Raw genomic sequence first — 25,984 nt, forward strand, 5'->3', positions numbered from 1 at the left:
TACCAATTAGGTGTCGTGGACGGAGGCGACTAGCAAACATACTTTACTGTAAATTTCTTTTATTAACCATTAAATCAAATCCAAGGCCAAGACCGGGAATCGAACCCAGTACCACAATACATATTAGCTTTGCAGGTCTCGCCTCTAACCGCTCGGCTACCGTGGCGCCCTCTGTAGTGATGCAGTTGATACAAGGTTTAGAGAATCGCAGTAAGAGTTAGTCGTGTGAGTATTCAGTGTGCAGATTTTTGCAAACATATGCCAATATAGACATGTATTAGTACCCAGTATTAATGGAGCCTACTGTTTGCACAAAAATTTGATTGACCAAAGTAATTATAAAAGAGAGAATGATTGGCTGTTAGAACGGGAAACAATAGATCATTACTGGCACGATATCTGCGCCCCGCTGTGATTAGCTGGAGAAACTTGGCCTAAACTTTTCTCATAATGTTTGCTGCAACTTTCTCACGTTACAAGAAAAGTTAGTAGATCGAAATTTTGTTAACTAAAATTAAATCTTCTGCATACACACACACGGTGGGTTACCACCAGGAACACGTGGAAGTGGAAGTGGCCACCAGAAGTGCTACCCACTGTATACTAATCGCTTACATGTAGATCTATAACCACTATTCTCCAAGGAGAGTTCTTTGACGACACATTTGAGGAATGCGTCTTCTTGGTAGCTTTCAAGTGTTATCGGCGGGTCCCCCACAATTTAATATTAATAGAAATTGCAAATTTGTAGGAATTCAGGTTACCGGAAGTGTCATTTCATTAGTCGCTGTTTCAGTTCTTAGCGATTGTTTCAAAAATACTATCTCCGGTAGTTGTCACTTTACCGGATACAACCGCTTTCAGGTCTTCAATTTGTGACATATTTCCAGGATACGTCCTGTAAGTATAGTAACCTCGTAGCGATAAAGATAAGCTCCTGCTTGCTGGAGAGTAGCTGGTTTGTGCACCCACATCTGTGTAATATCTATGAGGAGGTAATGTCTAAACTAAATGACGAGTTAGAAGTTCGGCTTTTCTGTACTTTTCTAGACACAATTATTGTGTTAGGCTTTTTTTTTTTTTTTTTTTTTTTTATTTGTTAACTTTTATCGAGGAAATATTGATTTTCTGGCGGGATGCAGGAACCTCTCGCTTCCTCAAACGGCGTTATTTGAACGGAATTCACACTGTGAACTCTTCATAATATTGAAGTAATTTACAGAATTTTAACATAAATTCTATCTTTAATAGACGCCTAAGTAGCCGAGCGGTTAGAGGCGAGACCTGCGAAGCTAATGTTTTGTGGTACTGGGTTCGATTCCTGGTCTTTAGGCCTTGGATTTTATTTAATGGTTAATAAAAGAAATTTACTGTAAAGTATGTTTGCTGGTCGCCTCCGTCCACGACACCTAATTGCTAGTTGGACGTTAAGCCCCGCCTGAAAAAATAGTCAATTACTTTACTTTTACTATCTTTAAAAAAGTGCGCAAATTGTGAAGTGATTTGATTTTCTATTTATCGTAGAATATGTATTTTACTAGAACGCGCTATACAAACCCAATAGTAAAGTAAAGTATTCGCCTAATTTTTCTCTAACCGCTCGGCTACCGTTTTTTTTTTTTTATACAAACCCAATATCTGATCGATGAATTACAAAAGATTAAACGAACTTTTAAATGCTTCGCTCGTAAGTCAAATATTTCCATTTGTAAATGTTTTTGAGCTTTAAGGACATCGTTTCTTCAAAACGTGGATCACACATGAACGGTCATGAAATTCGGCGAAATTAGAGCTATAACACAATAGAACTAAGTTCGAGCATCTGGCTGAGTTTTGGAAATATTTTTTCTAGTTCGAAATGTCAAAAATAGAGCGGGCTCCGTCGGCCCGTTACTGAAGGCAAGTTTAGTCAGATCTCTAACCGAGTTACTGTAAGAGAAAGAGTGCGTCTACAACTAGATTGTATATTTTTAATTAAATCACAAAAATTTCCTACTCTATAAAAAAGAGCTATAAATCTAAACCGCTTTTCCATCTATCTAATTTGGCAAGAAAACTTAAAACGGAAAACTTTCTAAATGAACCTTTTATTTGCTTAAATAAACAATCACAGTAGACTAACTTGTGCGATAAACACTTTTCAAACTAGCTTAATTTCCTTTCGCAGCCTGCTGCCTTATTTTCTCGGATATATTTTAAAAGAGAAAAATCCCTTTTTTTCCCTCAGCAGAACGAAATCGAATTTGGCGGAGTTTCCCTAAGATTAACGTCCCCACGAGAAGGAAAGTTGCCCATGAAAGAGGAAGGAAGCCTTTAAACCACGGTAGGAGGTGGCGGCAGCAATGCAATAAAGTAACAATATTCAACTAGAATCAGTTAGGTATGACCACTTCCAAGGTCATTCTGATAGGTTTGTTGCAATCTGTAGATCTTCTAACACCGGAAATGCAGGAGTTGAAATATCCTTTTGGCTGTGTGTTGTCTGTCCATGGAACAGAACTCAATAGCACGAAATCACAGCAAGTTTAAATTCTATATTCCGCTGGTCTACAGGAAACCACTGTAAGCTGTTGGATGAATTCAGCCAATAGTGTTACTCCTTTGAAACGATTTCACAGGAAGATTCTTTCTAAAACGGTTCCAAATTTCTTTAAACTTTTATTTGCAATATTTGATGGGAGAATTCGACTAACGGCGGTTCGAGTGTCACCTTCGACCTTAACCCCCGCATAATTCTAAGGAGAATTTAAAATTGAGATGTGAGAAACATCGATAGTTCAGAAGTGCAACTATTCAAAGTCGCAAGGAAATTTAATTACGTCATATTTAATTATGAGAGAGTCCTGCGAGGGTTCACCTCTTTGCCTTAAAGCATTTGAAACTCTCCAGATCCAAGATTTCTTTGAGCACTTTCTTCAACTAGTTTACCTTTGATGTGTTAGAGTAACTTAAAGTTGGTCAGATTTCCGGCGCTGGAACGTGAGCGAGACCCTCTCGACTTTCTAAAACTCCAGTTTACTCCAAACTTGGGGCTTCCGCTGGAAGTTAGTTGACCATAAAGTTGTTTCTATACAACAAAGGGAATTGAGGGCACAGCACCACGTCACAAGAGCGCTTCCTGAAAAACTCTGCTTTCATGGACAAACATTTCCAGCCAAAAGCGACAGATGGACCAGAGAGTCTGTCGTGAATACTCACCCCACTTTCTCTTTATGAGATCCTCCAGTTAGAACATGTTTGCTACATTATCGGAAATTAATTAAGAATAAAACATTTGATTTTTTGCTAAACGTTTCATCAAGTTTCAATTAATTTCATTTGGATCTGCACTGAAGAAAATTAAATTTTTAATCAAACGTTTGATTCACTCTCAGCCAATTACCAATAAAATCAGATCGATTCGTATTTCTACAATTTGACATTAAACGGAAGGTATCCATTCTTTTAGCGAAACCTACCCCCACCACTATACAGGAAACCCAGAAATGAATTTTCCTATCGAATTATTGGAATAAAAGTTATTAAAAGCTGTGAAAACTGAAAATTCTGCGGTTTTAGAATTTTCTTCAAATTCGGTATTTTCATAACACATTCCATAACTCCATTGTGACGTAGCGCTTACTTTATTTATACTGTCTATCCCCTCTGGGGAGTGGTAAAAGGGCTTCCGGTAAAAGGATATTCATGACAAAAGTTATCGAATTATGAAGCTAGAGCTTCCTGTTCTTGGAGTTGAGCTAGAGTATTCACAAAACCCACTTTTTCTGCTTCAGGAGACCTAAAGCATGTATTTCCCGAGAAACATTCAATGACATTAATTCAGGAAGTAAATAATTAATTATGAACTAGCCTATTTTGTCCACTTTCATACGTACTGATAAACTAATTACAGCAATTGTCTACCTGACAGTACTCTTACGGCCAGCATTGTAATGAATATTTCTTGCGTATCTGGGTTTTGTATCAGATACGGCCTGTAGTTAATATCCGCGGTGAGATAATAAAACTATTAGAAACGATCGCGTGACTCTGTCAAACTTAACTATAAAGTTAGTACTGCGCAGGCGCGCCACTGTTCTAGTGCCACGTCATCATTCATAATCAGCTGATTCTAATTACACTTTATTGTAGTAACTGCCCGACTGTAATAAATAATCGCCTTCGTTTTTATTGTTTACTCCCGTTAATTACTGATTAAACACTTTGAAACAAGTAGATCCATGGATTGGCCTTGGGAAACAAAATTGTCGAAATATGAGAAAGAACTGTTTCGAAGAATTGTGTGACAGAAAGAGTGGTTTCTAGGTTTGTCGTTTTGGTGGCTGCGATTCCGATGAAGAATCTGTTTTGGTGGTAAATGGTCCATCACTTTTGTATTACCAAAATTCTCGAGGAACAAAAATTCCTAATTCTGGAAACAAATTTAGTTCTTCTTGTAGTAATAAAATTTGTAAAGCCATACATGCTACAGGAAGTGACGCTTCATGTTGCGAATATCGGAAGTTTGACTGGTCGGTGAGAGTGTGTGTGTGTGTAGTTGAAAAATGACAAAATTTCAGAAAATTAAATTCCATATTTCGTCATCACCTCACCTCGGAAAGTGGTCACCGACTTTGCAGTCGAAATTACTTCATCGGAAATACCTTCTTTTTTATGGAAAGCCGAGATTTTACAATTTTCGTTTTTAAATTAAATTTTCTGAGTTGTGGCTAGAGTGACTTCCTGTAAAGTTGTTGCCCTCACTGCATTCTTGTGAATCCACAACTTAGTTTGAGACATTGAAAACTCTATTGTTGGCGCCACCCCCCAGGCCTAAAGACGTTTTGTGTGATTCATTGTTCTGCTACTTAGTACAATGAATTGGAACAAGAAAATAGGGACTCCTAATAAAGAGAGACAAGAGAAAATGCTTTAATTTTAAGTTTGAAGAATTTTCCTTAATCGGAAGTACCACTTCACTTCCGCTTTTTGAAGATTTCCTCTTAATTAATGACTCATTTTAACCTGTAATAATTTATTAAGGAAGTCCTTCTTAAAGGTTCATTTTAATGGAGATCCATTTTCTTTTAATTTCCAGCGGATATGCAGCCACATTTAGTTTTCCTCTAGTAAGTATAAGGAAAAGTTCTAGAGGTGTTGGCATGAGAATTAGAGTTAAAGGGGGTCGTTGCACTCCTGATTTCATTAGAGTGTAGAAAATCGGGACGATTGATGTAGATAATTTTGTCTATAAATGTTTATTACGGAACGACAGCGGAAAAACTATTTCCCATAAAATGGTAGCCACTTTATCAGGTTGTAAAATATACGACAGTTTTGTATAAATAACGGTTGTAATTAACTATATATTAGATAAGACATAGTTTACGCGGTGGTGGTTAGAGAGTTGTATGGAAGAGATATAGAGGTGTGGTATCCTGGAAGACAATGGAACTATTGTATGTTGTCCTGGGCGCTGACACTGCGTGTTTGTGTGGTGACGTCAACAATGAGCCGCAGGAGGGCTTCCAGTCAAGAGATTCTGTCACCACCAAATAAGGTCTCCCTGCAGATCTCCTAGTGGGCCCTTCGACCCTCTTCCGCAACCTGTCTCCTTTCTCTTCCATAGGGCTCTTATATTACTCGCACATTACACTACATTAGCTGGCCAACAATAGAGACTAGGTCATTAGCTAATTTCCAAACTCTAACACCACTTCTTCTCTTACCGCAATTAAGGTTGGTCCTCTGGCCATCTTCTACTCCATACACTCTCCCTAACAGCAGCACCTCAAACCTGACTAGTATTTCATTAGAGACCTCTGAGTCCAAAAAAATGGTGATTCCTCCTCGTGCATCGATACTCTCCGCATGAAACGCACTTTTTACATCATCACTGACTTTTCGAATTCTCCAGATATCTTAATCAGGCTGTCAACGATTGAGTGTAAAACGAAAGCTAAATTTTGTTGCTCTGTAGCATTTCCAATATAAGGGACCTCATAAAGGTTTAATACCCAAGAAATTCCCTAAAAGCAGAAAGACGAAGAAGGGCGCAATCCTGGACATAAGATCCACTTGAAGATTACGTCTCCCTATTGTTACAGCCGACGAAGATAACTAGGCCATTCATCCACATTAAATCAACCTTCCTGCATCCAGACAACACTCTCTGAAAACTCTATGACTCTGAAATAAAACTAAAGGAACGGGAAAGGTGGGGACGCCACCGACACTCAGAATACCTTGACAAATTAAACAGACACAATAAACTTTTATTTTGAACTTGCATGACAGATTGGGAGGATCATGATCCAGGACATAATGACTTACTTAAAATAAATTGACAATGTTTCGACTTACTTAGATTAATCAAACTTAATGGGCATAACATTAACAATTAATTGACATGACATTAATACTTGGTATGTGCACAACTTGATTCTGTATAAAATGTGACATGTAGACAGTTGATTCACACAACACAGGTCAGGTCGACCGACGCTTAGAACGCTATCTTGGCGGGCGGTCAGCAGAAAAGAGCAAAGACGTACACTTCCTCCATAGTGACCAGTTGAGAAGCCCAAAAGGGCAACTGACTAGAGCTCCCAGGCACACGCTGGAGCCCCCTCTCCGTTGTCTTCTCCAGTGCTGCCAACTGGACAATGTTGTGCTAAAAGATAAATTCTAGGCCGGGGGGCCGCACATCCCTTCGAGGATCGAACACTCTCTAAACTTCTAACATAGTTGACCAGGACAAAACTCAATACTGAAAATTGGGCCTTTCACTGCAGATCAGGGATCTACTCAGTAGGTAAGCCAAGGTATATTGTGAATTGCTTTTTATGAGGCCTAATCTTTCCGCGAGAGCAAGGATCTCACCTGGGAGGTAGATGACTACAGAGATCTCCAACGCTGCCATCTTCATTGGCAGGGCCTAGTACTCGCCACTGTAGAGAGTTGTTGCGCTCTGATAGGACGAACTGGTACTGCTGCATGTAGTTCCGCCTACTGTTATTTCGATATTAGTAAATTAAGGTTGCTACCTAATGTTAGCAGCGCCCCTAATGTAGGATTTTCAAACTACTACTATAATATTACCATTATTATTAAAATATTCCAGATATTTTAATACAAATAGAAGATTCAAAATGTACCTGTATATAAAAGAAAGTTATAAAGGGAGTATCTGGAGCGAGTGACAGTGCGACCACGGGATAAAAACCCTCGGGAAAACCTCAAGGTAACCACATTCTCATCTTGCTTACACGCGCACCACACTGAGAGAGAATACTTAGTCGCAAATGTACTTTACTCCTTTTTTGGCCCTTCTTTTTTCAGATAATCGAATAAAAGGGCCGCCCTCCTCTCTTCGTCGCTAAGTAAAGAAAAACATTCCAAATAAGCTGATAAAAGTAATATTGTCCAACTTTGCCCACTGCTTGCTTTTCTTTTGTCATATTTTCTCTTTATTTTTATTTTGTTTTATTATTGTAATCCTGTCAAATTTCCTAAATCGAGTTTTCATCGGATTAGTTTATAAATTGGTTTTCATGTCCTCTGAATACGAAAAAGAGTTGTGTAAGATAACACGACATTTGATACAGATATACCCAAAGTGGGGACTGAATGGCACAAAAACTCATCTCTTATTGTAGGAAATCTTTAAGTTCGAGCTGGGTCATGGATGGCAGCTGGTCTCTGAGTGTGAGCATGGTAGCGACTGTGCGCTCTCTCAATAATTCAATTGGAGGAATCCATAAATTTGGCAGAAACTTTATGGCGTACAAAACCCGTTAATTGCATTAAATGAGAATCCTCTTTGTGTGTGTGCTTTCAAGGTTTTCCTCTGTGAGAAGGAGTCGAGGAGCAGTCGAATATGGAAAAGTAGTTTCTAACAACCATATTTGTGTGTGCCTTCTGACAGATCCAACTTCCTGCTCTAAAATTAAGGACTCTTGGTCCGAACCATTCTGAAATTTTGTAAAAATCGCTCTTACGATTATTTCTTGAATTAGGAGCCAGTAAAAAGTAGAGGTTACTCTGCTTCACAGATCTGGAGTTCTTTCGAACCGTTTCTTCCGCTGATTTTGCAATGCTCTATTCAGAAAGTTTTCTTAAGCAATATTACCTTCCTGGATAAATTAACTGATAAAAAATTACAAATGTGGTGATAAGGTATTTGATTAAGATATAATTTGATTTTGAAAACGTTTCCTTCTTCGAAGCAACTGAGAGCTGGATGGTGAGGCTGTGAATAATTGAGGAGCCGGAAAGATGAAGAAGAGAGTTTTTCATTAACTCTAGAGAACTGGCTCGGAGAGTCACTTCTCCTCGAGAAAATATTTTCCTGCCCTTCTGCACCAGAATCCTAAATTCCTTTTTCAAATACCCAGAACAGTTTTCGGGATAAGGTGAGCCTACTCTTCCCCCAAAGGTCACAAATCAGCGTAACGCGCGGTAGGATATCCAAGAGCGGAACTCTTTGTTTCAATTATATCAACTAGTGTACAAATGGTGTTGCTACTTAACGATAATATACTAATCAATTAAGAAATCACCCACCGTCCATAAATAGGATCCTTCAGGAATTTATAATCATTATTCAGTCTGGTGTTATCTCTTTAACAAAAACTTGCAGCTCAAAAAGTTAACTATAACATAAATCAGCTAGTACCCAATAATTCATTAATACTTCATTGATACAATTTGAGAAATTTTACTCTGTAATTTGATAAATTCCAGTAATTCCTTCTATATCTCGTTAACTATTATCACTAAAACATTGCCACTTAATCCATTTATAGAGCTAATTTTTCTCTACAATTCGGTAAAGAAATCATTCATATCAGATGAATAAGGAAGGAGATATAAAGGTTTGAAATTTGAAGGTATTTCAAAACCACCAAAATTTAACCTTCTATATCTCGTAAATTATTATTACTAAAACATTGCCATATAATGCAGTTATAGAGCTAACTTTTCTTTACAATTCGGTAAAGAAATCATTAAAATCTGAATAATACGAATAGAGAAACAAACTACAACAAGAACAATTTTTGTTAATTTGCTGATTTGTAGCAACTTTTCTCTCGAAATCTATTAGAGCGTTGTGGTTGCAAAAACTACAGTCTTAAAGGAAGATTTTTCCCTTAATTATAAATTAAATTTGGCAATTTTACCTTTTATAGAAAAAGAGACAAAATTGGTCAAATTTGGGTATTTTTTAATGTTATGATTGACATTGATGGTTTGCTAGAGGTGATTGCTTTCCTATTTTGCTATCGACTGCATTGTTTCACTGGTGAACGTTATACATAAACTTTGCAAACTCATCAGTGTCAATTGCATTGCACTCTTCTTTAGAAACTTGTGTTCCACTAATGTGACTACTTTGATTAATTTACAGGGCAAATCTCTTTCTCTGTGCCGCATGTGCGACATAGAGGCACAGTATCTCCTGTACACTATCCACGTAGCATAATTGATTTTAAATTGATTGCATTTCTCCTCTCAGATCCCAATAATGGGATAAAAAGTACCTACGTTTAAAAATATGGAGTAAATTCGTGAGTTAGAACTCGTAAATGGTTTTAGGAGAAAGAGAGAAGGCTTTTGCCAGATTTGGCTCTCGAATGTCAATTAGGGTGCGGAAAGTGAGTTTATGACGTCACGCATTATTTTACGAATCGACACTCTATGGTAAGGAGCACTTCCAGCACGACCGTTGGAAAAATGGTTGAAATGTGGTTTATATTTTCGCTTTTTAGAGGATAATATTTAAAGCTGCCATGTTTAATATATCAGTCGAGCCAGATCTGTTTGTTGCGTACACGCGACTTGTATGTAAATGTTCAGCACTTTAGTAAACTCAGTTATCCAGTTATTCTGCTGAAACTGGCAACATCTCTGGGGACTTCCTTCTGCGCCAGTATTCAAATTGAGTTGAGTTACTTTGCCAAAAAGACAAGTTTGCCACCATTAGTTTTCCAATATTCTGTTCGCTAATTCAGATGGCCGTTTCTCACTAAATGTATACAGACTAACCACTCTACTTATATTTTACAATTTTAATAATTGGAAGATTTTTTGGCCGTAATTATTGTTATCTTTGTTATTTGCGGATGTCGAGTGAGTGAACGGAGAGATGACGGAATTCGGAAATCTGGCACGATCTCGAGACTTCCTCTTCCCAACAGTAGCGGAAAGTGGTCACCTTGTCTGTAGGATCTTGCAATACTCGAGAGAGGATATACGTATTTGAAGGAGACATGTGGCTGAGGATGAAAGACGACATGGGAGTCCAGCCATAATGAGACCCTCTCCCGTCGGTGCCTTAAGGAAAGAGCGCACAAGCAAGCCGGAAGAGGCTACTTCCTCCGCTAGTTCCGTCAATTCACCTTCCCCGGATATTTCTGGCTCTCTTTTCATTAACAGATCCAAATTCCGGTCAGAACCAGAAGATTGGTTTTGTTTCTAATTATAAATATGTAAGACTGAAGAAGGTCGAACTTTTACTGTTGTCTGTTTCAAAACAACATTAATGTGGCTTTTCGTTTTATTTAAGTTGCTGTATTCCGTGTTTCATGGTATGTCTATGCATCTCTAAAGGTGGAGGCCATTTCGAGCATGATCTGTTATATTAATGAGGAGTAAAATTTATAATAAAATAATACTGTTCTTCTTATTCAATAAAAAAAAAAGTTATTATCATTTTGAAATTTGGATTTCTAACAAAAAACTAAGGGAACACGTATTTTTTTAGTTTTTTCTAGCTATCTTAGTTTCCGAGAAAAAGTCGTTATCCATATAGTTTGGGGCACCCTGTATATTGAGAAATATTTATTACTAATTCCAATAAATCACATTAACGTCCATAACGGCGTGCGTCCCAGCTGAATAGCGCTGCTGCGGACGGTAGCGCGGCTTCTCAGCGGCTAAAGCCATCGGAAATATGTATTTTCCAATGGCTTTAGGCGACCCCTGTGTTTTGGTCGTTCGACCCCCGCCGGGGTCGCGACCCACAGGTTGAGAACCGCTGCTCTAAAGTGTCATTTCATTGGAATTCAAACTTAGTAATAATAGACAAAAATTAAATACGTTTCTGAAATTGGGAGAAAATATGTGAAAAAAAAGTAAGAATTGGAAAAGGAGGTCATACTAGTTTTTTCTGCCTGTTTGTAGTTTTGCCTCTAACAATGAATGTTTGCAGTACTAAGAGAATTAAAATTTGTGTAATTTGTAATTGTAGGCGTAGTTGGTGTTTGGTGGCTAGGCGTGTAATTCAGTGTTAATATTGCATTAAGGAGCAGGGCACAGTAAGGCCTCATATGTGCTGAACACAACAATCTGATGAACACACCTCACTAACACATTCTCACAATATTATAAACATCGCCCGACTAACTCACGCTCTGTAGATAGACTGTGCACTGCCTACACAATTTATACTCTTTGCCACTTACAACGCCGCCGAAATGCAAATATAAATTCTATTGCCTTCTGGCGGGAACTCCCCACCCTACCAGCTGAATACGCATTGTGTATCTCTGAATGCGTATTAAATTAGTTTAAAGTCTAATGTGAATAGAATATGTGAATACGAATCTGTGTGTTCACAAAACTAACCGTAATGTGCTTCACAAAACATCTACACTGCATAATTTATTATTTATATTGAAATTGTCAACCATACAGATTATTATTAAAACTGTCCGGTAGGACAGTTGCATAAGGGTTGATCGTCAAAAACTGAACGAAAAAGCGTAACGTTGAAAAACACCCAACTTTGACAATTTTTTTCTCTTTTTCTATAAAAGCTAAAAACTTCCCAAATTTTCTTTATAATAAAAGGCAAACAGTAACTTTTTTGCAACAACCGAGATCTAATAGATTTCGAGAAAAAAGTTGCCGAAAATGAGCAAAAACGGCTTTTTCAAAAAATGTTCTTCTTCATGTTGTTACCTTTGTTGTAAACTGCGTAGCGCCTAAACGCTTAAACCGATTTTCACGAATGAAGTGTCATTCGATCCGAAAGTTTATGTAGATGTGCATTTTGGAGTCACGACGCTGTACATCAAATGATAGAGGAGTTAGCCCCCTTTAGATAAGGCCCCCTCTAAAACTACTCGATAGATCTTGTTTATATTTTACCTGTTTATGGAGATATCATTTGTCTATAATTGTATAAAATTTAGTAAAATTCTTTCGTGCGGGAAACGAGATATTTAGAGTTAATTTTTGGTTTCGTTTAAAACAGTGAAAACTTTAAATTCAAATATCTCGAAAACTACTCGATGGATTTGGTTTATATTTTACCTGTTTATGGAGACATCTTTTGTCTATAATTGTTCAAAATTTAGTAAAATTCTTTCGTGCAGGAAACGAGATATTTAGAGTTAATTTTTGGTTTCGTTTAAAACAGTGAAAACTTTAAATTCAAATATCTCGAAAACTACTCGATGGATTTGGTTTATATTTTACCTGTTTATGGAGACATCTTTTGTCTATAATTGTTCAAAATTTAGTAAAATTCTTTCGTGCAGGAAACGAGATATTTAGAGTTAATTTTTGGTTTCGTTTAAAACAGTGAAAACTTTAAATTCAAATATCTCGAAAACTACTCGATGGATTTGGTTTATATTTTACCTGTTTATGGAGACATCTTTTGTCTATAATTGTTCAAAATTTAGTAAAATTCTTTCGTGCAGGAAACGAGATATTTAGAGTTAAATTTTCGTTTCGTATAAGAGAGTGAAACATTTAACTTCAAATATCTCGAAAACTACTCAATAGATTTGGTATATATTTTACCTGTTTATGGAGACATCTTTTGTCTATAATTGTTCAAAATTTAGTAAAATTCTTTCGTGCAGGAAACGAGATATTTAGAGTTAAATTTTCGTTTCGTATAAGAGAGTGAAACATTTAACTTCAAATATCTCGAAAACTACTCAATAGATTTGGTATATATTTTACCTGTATATGGAGACATCTTTTCTCTATAATTGTATAAAACTTAGTAACAATCTGTCGAGCAGGAAACGAGATAGTTAGAGTTAAATTTGGTTTTGATTAAAACACTGAAATCTTTAACTTCAAATATCTCGAAAATTTCTCGATGGAATTTGTTTATATTTTACCTTTAAATGGAGACATCTTTTGTCTATAATTGTATAAAATTTAGTAACAATCTGCTGAGCAGGAAACGAGATATTTAGAGTTAAATTTGGTTTTGATTAAAACAGTGAAATCTTTAACTTCAAATATCTCAAAAATTTCTCGATGGAATTTGTTTATATTTTACCTGTATATGGAGCCATTTTTTGTCAATAATTGTATAAAATTTAGTAAAAATCTGTCGAGCAGAAAACGAGATAGAGTTAAACTTGGTTTTGATTAAAACACTGAAATGTTTAACTTCAAATATCTCGAAAATGTCCCGATAGATTTTGTTTATATTTTACCTTTAAATGGAGACATCTTTTGTCTATAATTGTATAAAATTTAGTAACAATCTGCTGAGCAGGAAACGAGATATTTAGAGTTAAATTTGGTTTCGTTTAAAACACTGAAATCTTTAACTTCAAATATCTCGAAAACTACTCGATAAACATTGTTTATATTTTACCTGTATATGGAGACTTCTTTTGTCTATAATTGTATAAAATTTATTCACAATCTGCCGTGCAGGAAACAAGATATTTAGAGTTATAATTTGGTTTCGATTAAAACAGTGAAATGTTTAACTTCAAATATCTCGAAAACTACTCGATAGATCTTGTTTATATTTTACCTGTTTATGGAGATATCTTTTGTCTATACTTGTATAAAATTTAGTAAAATTCTTTCGTGCGGGAAACGAGAGATTTAGAGTTAAATTTAGTTTCGTTTAAAAAAGTGGAATCTTTAAATTCAAATTAAAACTGTCCGGTAGGACAGTTGTATAAGGGTTGACCATCAAAAACTGCACGAAAAAGCGTAACGTTGAAAAACACCCAACTTTGACAATTTTTTTCTCTTTTTCTATAAAAGATAAAATTCCCAAATTTTCTTTAAATCTTACTCCAAACCCTCCTTCATAACTGTAATTTTTTTGCAACCACCCAGATCTAATAGGTTTCGAGAAAAAAGTTGCCGAAAATGAGCAAAAACCGCTTTTTCAAAAAATGTTCTTGTTCTTGTTCTTCTTCTTGTTCTTGTTCTTGTTCTTGTTCTTGTTGTTACCTTTTTTGTAAACAACGTAGCGCCTAAACGCGTGAACCGATTTTCATGAATGAGGTGTCATTCGATTCGGAATTTTATGTAGATGTGCCTTTTGGGGGTCTCGACCCTGTACATCGTATGGGAGAGGAGTTAGCCCCCTTTATGTAAGGCCCCCTCCAAAATTATTATTACTAATTACTCTGTAAATCTTGGCCCGATTTTGATAAAATTTGGTAGGATGATAGGGTTAGGGCTCCCCTACGTAACATTAAAGCGGCGATCAGCTCTTACACTTGTTAAGGGGATGTATAGGAATCGTTTCAAATTATCGACACGTGAACCGATTTTCATGAATGAAATGTCATTCGAATCGAAATTTTGTACAGATTTGCACTTTAAAAGTCTCGACGCCGTGCCTCATAAGGAGGGGAGTTTGCCCCACCCAAATAAGGCCCTTTCTAAAACTATTATTACCAATATTTCTATAACGCTTAGTTTGATTTTGATAAAATTCAGCTCGAATAAGTGGTTAAAGCTCCTCTACATTGCTGATGCTCTTGCACCTACTAAGAGGAAGTACTGCAATCGTTTAAATTATCAATGAGTGAACAGATTTAAATCAATGAATTGTCGTTCGATTAAAAAATCTTTGCCTCTTTGCCTAGAAGTTCTGCAATCGCAGTTTATTTTTCTTACTCCTCTTAAAAGGAAGTAATGAAATCGCAGTTTAATTTTGCTATTCACGCACAAATACCTTCCTATGTTATTCAAAACGCTTTTTCAAGAAAAGTTGTTACTGAGGATGGTTTGGGGGACCTTAACGATAATCATTCTTTAAAAAGATCTCTCTAGTGGTAGTTACGGTTCCGACTTACCATCTTATCAGGTTATAATGATAGAATTGCTTATTCCAAATTTAAAAAAATCTGTAAAGCAGATATGTAACTTTGTAAAATAGACAAAAAGGAAAATCTATCCAAAAGGTACAAAAATCTCTTTAACAAAAACTTACAGTTTAAAATGTTAAGTATAAGGGTTGATTAAACGCCAAAAGGTACACAAATCAGCAAGCACCCAAAATTTCATTAATTCTTCATTAATATTTAAGTAATTTTACTGCATTAATATTCATTAATATTTTTTAGAATTTATTAGATGTCACAGACCCTTATGCTGGCCATTTTCGTCTACAAAATATTTGTTCAAGTAGCACTGTAGATTGACTGTAATATCTAGTTATTTATAATAATCAAACTGTTAATTACAGGTTAAAAAGGAAAACGTTATAAAAAATAAAAAAAAATTATGAGGCTAAAAAATTCAAAACTTTTTTTTATAAAAAAAAATGTAATATGTAAAATAAAGTAAATAAGATATGTTATTTTTAGGACAGCTAATTATTCCAGTATTTTACTATAAGTAAAATTAAATTAAAATAGAGAAATCAATAATTGTTGTTGAATAATCTACTTGTTATAACTGTGTGTTATTTGTGCTCTCGAATATTTCGGTAAGACGAATTCAAGACAGTAGCCTACTCTAACTTTGTCTTTTTCTACTTTAACATGCATGTACATATGTGTGATTTATCATAATTATAACAAAAAAATATTATAAATGAAGTGGCCAGCATAAGGGTCTGTGACATCTAATAAATTCTAAAAAATATTAATGAATATTAATGCAGTAAAATTACTTAAATATTAATGAAGAATTAATGAAATTTTGGGTGCTTGCTGATTTGTGTACCTTTTGGCGTTTAATCAACCCTTATACTTAACATTTTAAACTGTAAGTTTTTGTTAAAGTATCTCGAAAACTACTCGATAGATATTGTTTATATTGTACCTGTATTGTGAGACATCTTTTGTCTATAATTGTTTAAAATTTAGCAAAATTCTGTCGAGCAGGAAACGAGATATTTAGAGTTAAAATTTGGTTTCATTTAAAACAGTGAAATCTTTAACTTCAAATATCTCGAAAACTACTCGATAGATTTTGTTCATATTTTACCTTTAAATGGAGACATGTTTTGTCAATTATTGTATAAAATTTAGTAAAAATCTGTCGATCAGTAAACGAGATATTTAGAGTTAAAATTTGGTTTTGATTAAAACACTGAAATCTTTAACTTCAAACATCTCGAAAACTACTCGATGGATTTGGTTTATATTTTACCAGTATATGGAGACATCTTTTGTCTATAATTGTTCAAAATTTAGTAAAATTCTTTCGTGCAGGAAACGAGATATTTAGAGTTAAATTTTCGTTTCGTTTAAAACAGTGAAATCTTTAACTTCAAATATCTCGAAAACTACTTGATAGATTTTGTTTATATTTTACCTGTATATGAAGACATTTTTTGTCTATAATTGTCATAAATTTAGTAAAAATTTGTAGAGCAGGATACGAGATATTTAGAGTTAAATGTTGGTTTCGTTTAAAACAGTGATATAGAGTGAAACTCTTATACTTAACATTTTAAACTGTAAGTTTTGGTTCTGGAGAATATAAATTCGACTATTTTTTAAAACCTTGTATACCAAGCCACTTCCTGAATTTTATCTCGGTAATGCTAGACTTTCAGGGATCCTGGAACATCTCGGATTTTATGCCTTTGTCGTTATTTAATTTTAAGAATGAAACTAAATAATGTGCTAGCCACCAAGTAGACATTAAATTAAGAATAATCTATGAAGGGAGGAAAGTAAACTTGAGTAAGATCTCTTTGTTTCAGATAATCAGCTACGACTCTCCACGTGGAGGCGTCAGCGTGATCACCGAGAAAGGAGAAACCACCACCAGCTTCCTGTTGATTCAAAGAGCCAAGCCATCCGATTCCGGAAGTTACCAGTGCAACCCTTCGAATGCACAATCCAAGTCTATAAACGTGCACGTCCTGAATGGTCAGTACTTTTTAAACTAATTAGTGGTTACCAACTGATTTCTATTTCATCTTTTTCCAGATATTTTGAACAGTATACAATATGTTTACCTAATTTACACAATCGATTATGCAGCTTATTGAATACAATGTTCAGCTTGAGATGCTCTTTCGTTTCCCTTTAACCTGCTCTAATTATTTTACCCAGATAGTCACTTTTAATTGATAAATTAATTCTTTATAGAGGTTCTCAGAGATCGCTCTTGAGAGGCCCTTGAGTCAGTTCCGATCTTCTGTATTTAGAGTAGAGGTCATTGTCTCTTCTGTATTTATTTGAGAGAGATTTAACTGTAAAGAAAGTTTCACCTACTACGTTGAAATGGTTACAATAAGAGAAAACAAGCTGAGAATGGCTCCGTCAGGTTTACTTTTATCCGAATCTTGACTTTATTGATGCTGTACCTGAGCAACTTTAAGTTGAAAGTAATAAATAAAATCTAAGTAAAGAATATAATCTGCAGAGAGTTGAATAAACTGAAAACTTCTTGGTTTGAAAGTGAATGAGGCAATGAATTGGGATTTATTAACAAGGTGGCGCCCAGTGTTCTGTAATGGCCAGTTACGGAAATAGACGTACCAACACTTCCTTTGCAGTAATTGACAGCATGACGAAGTGTTGTTGAGAAAGTCAGCAGGTTTGGATCTGAATCGCCCGATTATTAGGAGATGTATGGCCAGGTAGGAAGCGAGTAAATTACAAATAGGATTTAAAATCCATGGCGTAAAACTTTTTACGCTTTACTTTTGGGGGTAAGAGAAAGAAGTGTCAGTTTAAGGAGTCCATGTTGGAAGTTCTGGATCAGGATGACGAGGAGACCTGGCGTGAGAGATGCTTTACTAGAGTTCAAAAAAAATATTTATTTCTTTGTGTAGGCCCCTTTTCGTGTGAGGGTACGTGCCAGATTATTCTTCTGTAACGCTTTTGGGTATCCAGTAAATAGATTCGATCCTCAGCTGGGAGGTGCAACCTACAGCTCCTACAATCCCATCCGACCGAAAACTTTGCCCACCAACAATTTTTTTTTCAGTTTAAGTGAAAATCAAAATTTAAATCAAATCTAGTTGGTTGCTCCAAAAGTTTTCCGCTTAGGGAGCAGTTGCATTATTATCTTAGAAAGTGCATCTTCATAATCTGTAATTTCAGGTTCTTGTTGGCCCGATTCTTGTCTGTTTAAATTGAAGGATTATACTCCATAAATCTTCACCGACTGAATGAAGTTTATGGTTGGCGGTGTTCCATTTTATCCAGTACTACGCCATCTGTTTTCTTTAAAAAAGCCCGATGAAAGAAAATTGTTCGTCAGATGAAATTGGCCGTTGATGTGGTTATTGGGTGTACACCACTTCGTGCGCCACATATTTAAGGACTTCCTTGCTGTAGCAGGAAAGGCGCCTAAGGGATTCCCGCATTCCCAAACTAGAAGTTAGCTAGTTTTCAAAAGCCACTAATACTTCATAAGCAGTCTGGGATGTCTTTCTGTCTAAGGTGCTCCTCAACTCTTGTTTTAAGAAAGAAAAATATCTGTAGGGAATATGTGGAGTAGCAATATCATTTCTTTCTGAGAACCTCCGTCTGCGGTTCTCATCCATCTGGGAACAGTCCCACTCGGTCAATGTGTAGTCCTAAGAACAAGAGTTTTTATGGGAGTTGGAGAGTGTACTTTGGCCAAATCCTGCCCCGTCTCTCAGGAAGTCTTGAGAGTGTTGGCATCACATTGCAGAAGATATTTAAACTTTTACCTTTCTCCTTAACTTATTTCAAGAGAATCAGTTAATTTCTGAAGGAAAAGTTTGTGATTCTAAAAGTGATACGACTTTGAATAAAACAACCACCGCATAAAAGAAAGAATATAATTTTATTAGAGAGCCAGGTTGATTGCCAGCCGCTTTCTCAGCCATCATTAGCCAAATTTACTGGTGGGGGGGGGGGTGGAGTTCTCCAGCAAGTTTGTTCCTCGAGAGAGAGCGTTGACAAGGAGCAAAGGAGCAGGGCGTCTTGTTTACCAAATTAGAGGCGAAGTGTCAACTGTTCACTTTCAGCTTTTAGTGGCATCACTTGATGTCAGTCTGTCACCGTCTAAACAACCTTCACTAGCATCAACTATTTAACGCTGCCCCCTCCTAGTAAACACTGCACCACTTCCTGCTACACTTCCGCCCGTAGTTGGATTTACCTACATTTATTTGCTTATGACGCTCTATTAGCTCCCAGTAGTACTACGTCATCATTCCCAAATTAGCTTTTCCATCAGTATATTCCAGTTTGGAGATCCTCTTGGTCTGAGGAATCCACCGTGGAACTATAACTAATCATTTAGGGAAGACACGTGACTTCCTCAGACACAAAACTGCCGAATTCCAGAATGTTCTAACTACTAGAGTACACTTTGTACACCCGTACATCATACCGAATCGCACATTAGAATGCATTTTCAAAAATTGTCGTCACTTATTTTGTAAACAACGTAGCGCCCAAACGTGCGGACCGATTTTCATGAATAAGGTGTCATTCGATTTGGAATTCATGTAGATGCTCCCTTTAGGTGTCTCAAAGCTGCACAAGCCATGGAAGGGAAGTTAGCACCCATCATGTTTGTTAGTCCCCCTATAAATTTTTTTTTGCCCCGGCGCATTGGCAGCTTGATCATTAGCGCCGTCTCGTTACAAGATATACCTCTCATGCTCGGATGGCGCCCCTCCTTCCACTCTACATCCTTTACAGCTTCCAGGAAGTAGTTTGGAGCCGAGGGGCAATGGAGAAAAAAATCTGTGAATATTAGTCCCATTTTGGTGAGGGTTGGCAGGATGAAGTGATTAGAGCTTCCCTACGTGACATTAAAGCACCATCCTGTTCTTACCTCTACTAAGGGGAAGTACTACAACCGTTCAAATTGCGCATGTGAACTAATTTTCTAGACTGAATTCGAGATTTTAGATAGGTATGGCTTTTTGGGGTCGCTATAAAGAGTGTTGGGAAATGAGAACGGCAATGGATAGACACCTTAAAACGTTTTCCAATTATGATAATGTATTTCAAGTTTTTTTAAATTAAGATTCAATAGTACTGCGTATCGAATATCTTGGGTAGACTAGTTTGGTGTGAATCACGTGGACCAAATGTAGGGTAAAGTTCTTGCTTCTACTTAAATTATGGATCCGTGATTTATACACAAACCAAACATTCATAATTTGAACCAGCATACTACATGTATGTGCAAGTATGTAGACTTACTGCAAGGTACGATGCTGTAAAGTATTTCGTATCATATGTTAACAAATTGGAATACTAGGTATACTTCTGTATATAAGTGGTAGTTATGTACATAAGTGTGGCAGGAAAGTAGATATGTATTGCTTAAGACGCATCTGAGAACTGGGCCATCTGCTTCTATTCGGTGTGCTTCTTGAATAGCGCGCGGATTTCTTCTACTTCTATTAAATATCAACGCTTTCAAAGTAATACTTTCCCGAGGGTGGATACAGTAGCCGGGAAAATAAATATTTTCCTTCTTTTATAAAAATTGTTTCACCAAAATTTAGAAGGAAACTGTCTATTCACCGCCAGTTTTCTCCGTAGCAGTATTATCTTTTTCGTTTATGGAAAATTAAACGGATGTCAAGTCGAAGTACTGTGGTTCTTCTTGTGGAAGCAAGCATCTTCCCCACTGTTCACGGGACCCCGGGCAGTTCCTAAAAATAGGGCCTCTTAACTGCGTATTACGGTAATTGGATTACTATAATAATTTTAAATAATTCAGATGTCCATTAGTTTTTAATCAAAAAATCAATTTCTTTCCAACAGATGTAACCAAACATCCGCTGCGATCACTTACACGACCTTCTCTAACCGCCATTCACGTAATTAAATTTGCTTCATATTTAGAGTTTGTTCTAAAAATATTGTTAACTTCAAAATTGCACGTCCATCAAATACCAGTTGGAAGAAGTGTGACGTGACAGCTTCCGATAACAGCGTGAAAAAGTTCCGAACCAACATGGAGTAGTCTTAGCAAGTCCTTTGGCTTAAAGACGAAATAAACTCTAATTCTAAAATCTGCATATCCCCCCTTACGAATTGTAAGTGAAAGAAATAATAATTTATTGAAGGGGGCTCAGTTTTGGTGCCCGCATTCGGCTTACTTCCGGCAATCGAATAATCTAATGTAATAATCGCTCCAGCAATCTAGACGAGGTGCTAACCTGGCACGTCACTTGCAGCATTTCCTGTTTACCTGGAGCAGATGAAAGAAAATGTTGAATTGTAATTTCCGTTATTATTATAATTCTCGTAAACTCTGAGATGGTGTCACTTATCGACACTTACATTCTCCAAGTAGAGCTTCCATCGGAAATATGAATGAGGATTGAGGATTGAATAGTTCATAAAGTGCGCGGATTAAAGGAAACCGCAAGCACACTTCCTGAATTCACTTTCCCCCTCAAGATTTTATCCTAAACAATTGAGCGGAAGTAGGTAGAGTGCTCAGTATTCATGTAAGGTGTATATCCGTTCTACGTAAAACGTCTTTCTTAAAAATTCGATTTCAGTGGGAGTCCGAGGAGTATTTGAGCAACCTCCTAAAGTAATATTCTACCAATTCTGCTGTTACTGTGATTTAAGATTTTGAGATTGCTAAAAAACCGCAGAACTTTCTTGAACTGGACAATTGGAGCAACCCACAGCCGTGTTGTTTTCAACAAACTTCAGTTTCCCGTTATCTGATTTTGGCTGAAGTCTGCCCACAAGAAATGCAACTTTACTGGTGTCTTTTTGTTTTTTATTTTTCCTCAAGTGGAACATTTTAATTTGGTAACAATTTCTAGAGTTCTAGAATACGCAAACTATGAGATGTGTATCTATGATCTATGATCTCAGGAATTAGCGGGCGCAGACTTGATTGAGAACTTCCGGGCTAATATTTGCACCTCCGAAAAGGCCATTTTCACTTCCCGCCACATCCTTATTGGAGGATACTGACTCTGGTTAGCGTTGTGAAGCAGCTGCAACTGGTCCACAGTAAAGGGCAATGCCGCGTGATTGTCACAATAATTGTTTTCTTTCATTTCAGAGAAGAGCATCGAAAACAATGCACGCTCAAATGGTTAATGGAATCTATAAATAGTAAAATATCTTTCTAAATAGAATATTACAATTACAAAGGAAACTGCATATTCTTATAGAATGAATTCATTGAAGCAAAAAATCGAAAACACTATTTTATCTTTTTGATCTGAATCTTTAGTAAAAATGAAATATAAGAAAGAAAAGTCTCCTCTATTTAAAGGAAAACTAGTTTTCTCAATGAAATAATACCTCCAACCCCCCTAGATTACATTTAGAATTGTGAAATTTGTTGAATAAAATATTAAATGGCCTTTAGAAAATAGGGATTTTCCTTTTCACCTATAAATTCCACACCATTTCTTTGGGTTCAGCATTTTATCCTTTCATATAACCACACTTTATCTTTCCTGTTTAGGTTAGACTTGTCTTTACTATACCATCGTGTAACTGTTCTTGATTATTGTAGACGAGCAATGTTGAAGTAGCAGAATTAAATGGAAATTCCTATATTATTTAACAATTTACAAACGTTTCATTTCCCAGAACTACAACCTCCAGTATTGGTATTTTATAAATAATTACTGATACCAATGTAAGGGTAGTGAAACCCCACCACTCATCCACTCTAGCGTAGGGGTAGTGAAACCCCACCACTCACCCACTCTAGCCAGAGAGAAAGAGACAGCCCCCTCGACACACAGAGAAGGGAGGCTCGGCGAATGTATATAAGAACGAGAGGAAAGTCAAAAAGAGATTCTGTGATTCTGTTCAAAGTCTTGCACTTTAACTGTACACATCGTTTTAGCCACGTGAGTCAGTCTGTTCTGTTCTTGTAGTGTAAAGTATAGAGTCCTTGGCAGTCTAGTCATATAAATGTACAAAGTCTTATACCGATACTAAAAGTGTTATTTATCCGTCAACATCTACAACCAACATCTCCTCAAACACCATTACACCAATTTTTAATTATGGAAAGCATTTAAAAAACTCCGAAATTGTGGAAATTCGGAGTTTCAAAAATAGGGGCGTTTTACCCTCCTCCTGTTTCTGTACATACGAGTAATATCAGTATTATAGTCGCCGATATAATTTATTATAGCTTCTACGTACATCTCAATTTCAGTCTCGTCAACATTAATGGCGGCCAAATGTTTTTCTTGTAAGCACAGCCAGCCTCATTATGGACCGTAGATGTTCCTGGGCCGGAGAAAACAAAAAGCCGGCACCTAGATTCGAATCCGGGATCTCCATTCCACGTGGGAATGCCATTTTGCAGAGTAGATTATTTTTGGAAAATTTTCTCGAACGATTTTCTTCAAACTTTCTTCCTCATTGCAACAGTCTTCGTCTGCAACTTTCAGATTGAGTGGCATATTGATGACAAATAAGTGCTGGCTATTCCTCTTCTCTGAGTACCCTTCAGTTTAATGAGCAGTTCTGTGTGCGCATCAACAGCTATAAATAAAGGTTAAATTTGTTGCTAAAATTTCGCAACAAATTTTAGAAAATTCCAATATGAGAAGTACCACTTTATTGAGCGTACTTTTTGGACAAAGAAGTTTTGGAACCATTTTCCAGTGGTTTTCTTTTTCGCATTTTGAGGCGAACCAAACTCATGTGTGTACTTAGCAGATTTATATTTTCTTTAAATTTGAAATTAATATATCTATTGTTAATAGTATTGTTTTATTCTTTGTGCTCAGAGTTTCCCGCAGCAATGCAACATGGCGGCCAAGCTTATCACAGGAGCTCCCATCTGTACTGTCTTATATTTTGCGTCTGCTTACTCCTGTTCAGCACGTAACCGACCTGACCCCCATCACTCTTAACTCCCCCATACCTCCATCCACCACCACACATACTAACCATCAAGATAAAGGCTACAAGAGCTAAACTTTTATCTGCCAGACACTATATATATATATAAATATATAAATAATTATTATTATTAAAGATTAATTCTAGCCTAAATTCAAAAATTAAAATTAAAATTAAAAAGATAACCTTTAAGATTAAAGCAGTAATAAAAGAAATTCTAATCCCACTTTCAATCTGGATTTGTTTTAAATAATAATAAATGAATATGGACAGAATTCCATATTAAATTAAAACTATTATCACTCCTCCTCTTGCTCTTCAAGTCCAGATTAGCGCTGTCCTCTAAACTGTTCTATTGCTACTAAAAACAGAAAATTAAATACACAAAAATTATATGTAAAATTTAGACTTTTTAAATTTTTCCCCAAAAATAACTCGTACACATACAAAATTTATAAACAAAGACAAAATAGAAAAAATTTATATAAATGGGAAAATAAAGAAAGAATTAAATGTTATTAGCTGTTTATCTAATTTTGAAAAAAATAAAAACATTCTCTACAAGTAAATATTTATAAATAAGTAATTTAATGGAAAATTGTAAATAAAAATAATCCTTAAGGAATGAATGGAAAAAAAATATATAAATAACAATGATAATGATAAGAAGAGTAAAATAATAATTATAGAGAAACATTTCAAAAATATTATTGTTTAAATATTGGAACTTTTTTGTTTTATATGTTCGTTACTTTTCTCGACGCTTTCTCTATTATTATTTATTTTATCTCAATTTCAAAACTCTTCCTCTAAAAAAACAAAAAGAAATTGTAAACAAAAGTAAATGTTTTTAAATGTGAAGCACGTAAATTTTGGCCTAAGTCAGTTTAAGCTTCAAAAAAAAAAAAAGTTGACAAAAGAATCCTGAACCGTTAATAAACTTAAATTCTCGCGTAATGAATAAATAATTATATATTTATGTATATATGCATATATATATATATATATATATATATATATATATATATAATGTGTCTGTGTGCTTGCTATATATACAGTAAAAATAAATAAATGAATTCAGTTTTAGCTTTCACTCAATTATTATTAAAATTCATTTTCATTTATTGATATTGGTGCTTTTTTCTTTGTGTGTGTGAGTGGAACGGGTTTGTATTTTATTTGAAATTGTAACCGTACAATTTATACCCTCATTATAACGACTGATGGATTAAAAATATATAAAAAAATATGTTAATATATTATTTTTTAAAAAATTCTTGAATTCTGGCGCAAAATATAAAATTTTGGACTGAAGTCTTCAAAATCAGAAGCTGATTCTACCATCAGAACTAAATTTGGTAAGTTTTTTCAAAAATAATTATGTACATACTTTTCTTATTTAATATTTAATTGCGTGGATCGAAATCATGATCCATTGGATGTGCCAGTGTACTGATAGGATTTTTCAAAGTTTTGTTTTGTTCTGCACATTGCCGCAAAACTGGGACTGTAAACTTTATTTGCATCATCTTATTTTCAAGAAAGAATTCTTTGTGGTAATAAATATTAAAATCACACCGAGCCAAGGCAACCCTGGCGAAGACTATTTTCTTTCAGCAGACAGCAGTGATGGATTGGTACATGCAGCCCTCAGCAGAGTATCTGTGGAGGGGATTAGTAAAGGAGTGGGAGAGATGATAATCCCTGCAGAGAGCGACACACAGCGGCAACACCATTAACTAAGGGCGCAGTGTTGGTCAAATGTCTGATCTATTATTCATTGGGCCGGCAGGTTTAATCCTCGCATACATGACCCTTCATAAACCGACCGGCTTTGTATCACTTCTAGCAAACCTCAGCCAGCTAAACTTTGATCAGCTCACAAACCAAACATTCCAAATACATGTATAAACTTGCTGGCCATTAGTCCAGTTCTACAAATTTAATTACAAAAAGTTTTTTTTTATTTTCTT

At 35.7% G+C, this 25,984-nt stretch overlaps 1 protein-coding gene across 2 annotated transcripts in view; it reads left to right on the forward strand.

Annotated features, from left to right (window-relative positions):
- LOC141450654 (neurotrimin-like) overlaps positions 1 to 24,951 on the forward strand; it is a 461,254-nt gene extending 436,303 nt beyond the window's left edge. The window contains exons 5-6 of one of the 2 annotated variants that reach the window (XM_074121257.1): positions 16,907 to 17,090; positions 23,897 to 24,951. In XM_074121257.1, the coding sequence (XP_073977358.1) occupies positions 16,907 to 17,090; positions 23,897 to 23,997 (285 nt within the window). In that variant the 3' untranslated portion in view covers positions 23,998 to 24,951. The remainder of the gene's footprint in view (positions 1 to 16,906; positions 17,091 to 23,896) is intronic. The other variant, XM_074121258.1, reaches the window with a different exon arrangement.
- The last annotated feature ends 1,033 nt before the right edge of the window (positions 24,952 to 25,984 follow it).

Source organism: Rhodnius prolixus, unplaced genomic scaffold, assembly GCF_049639745.1.
Source record: "Rhodnius prolixus isolate KJV_2025 unplaced genomic scaffold, Rpr scaffold_8, whole genome shotgun sequence".
Lineage (NCBI taxonomy): Eukaryota > Metazoa > Arthropoda > Insecta > Hemiptera > Reduviidae > Rhodnius > Rhodnius prolixus.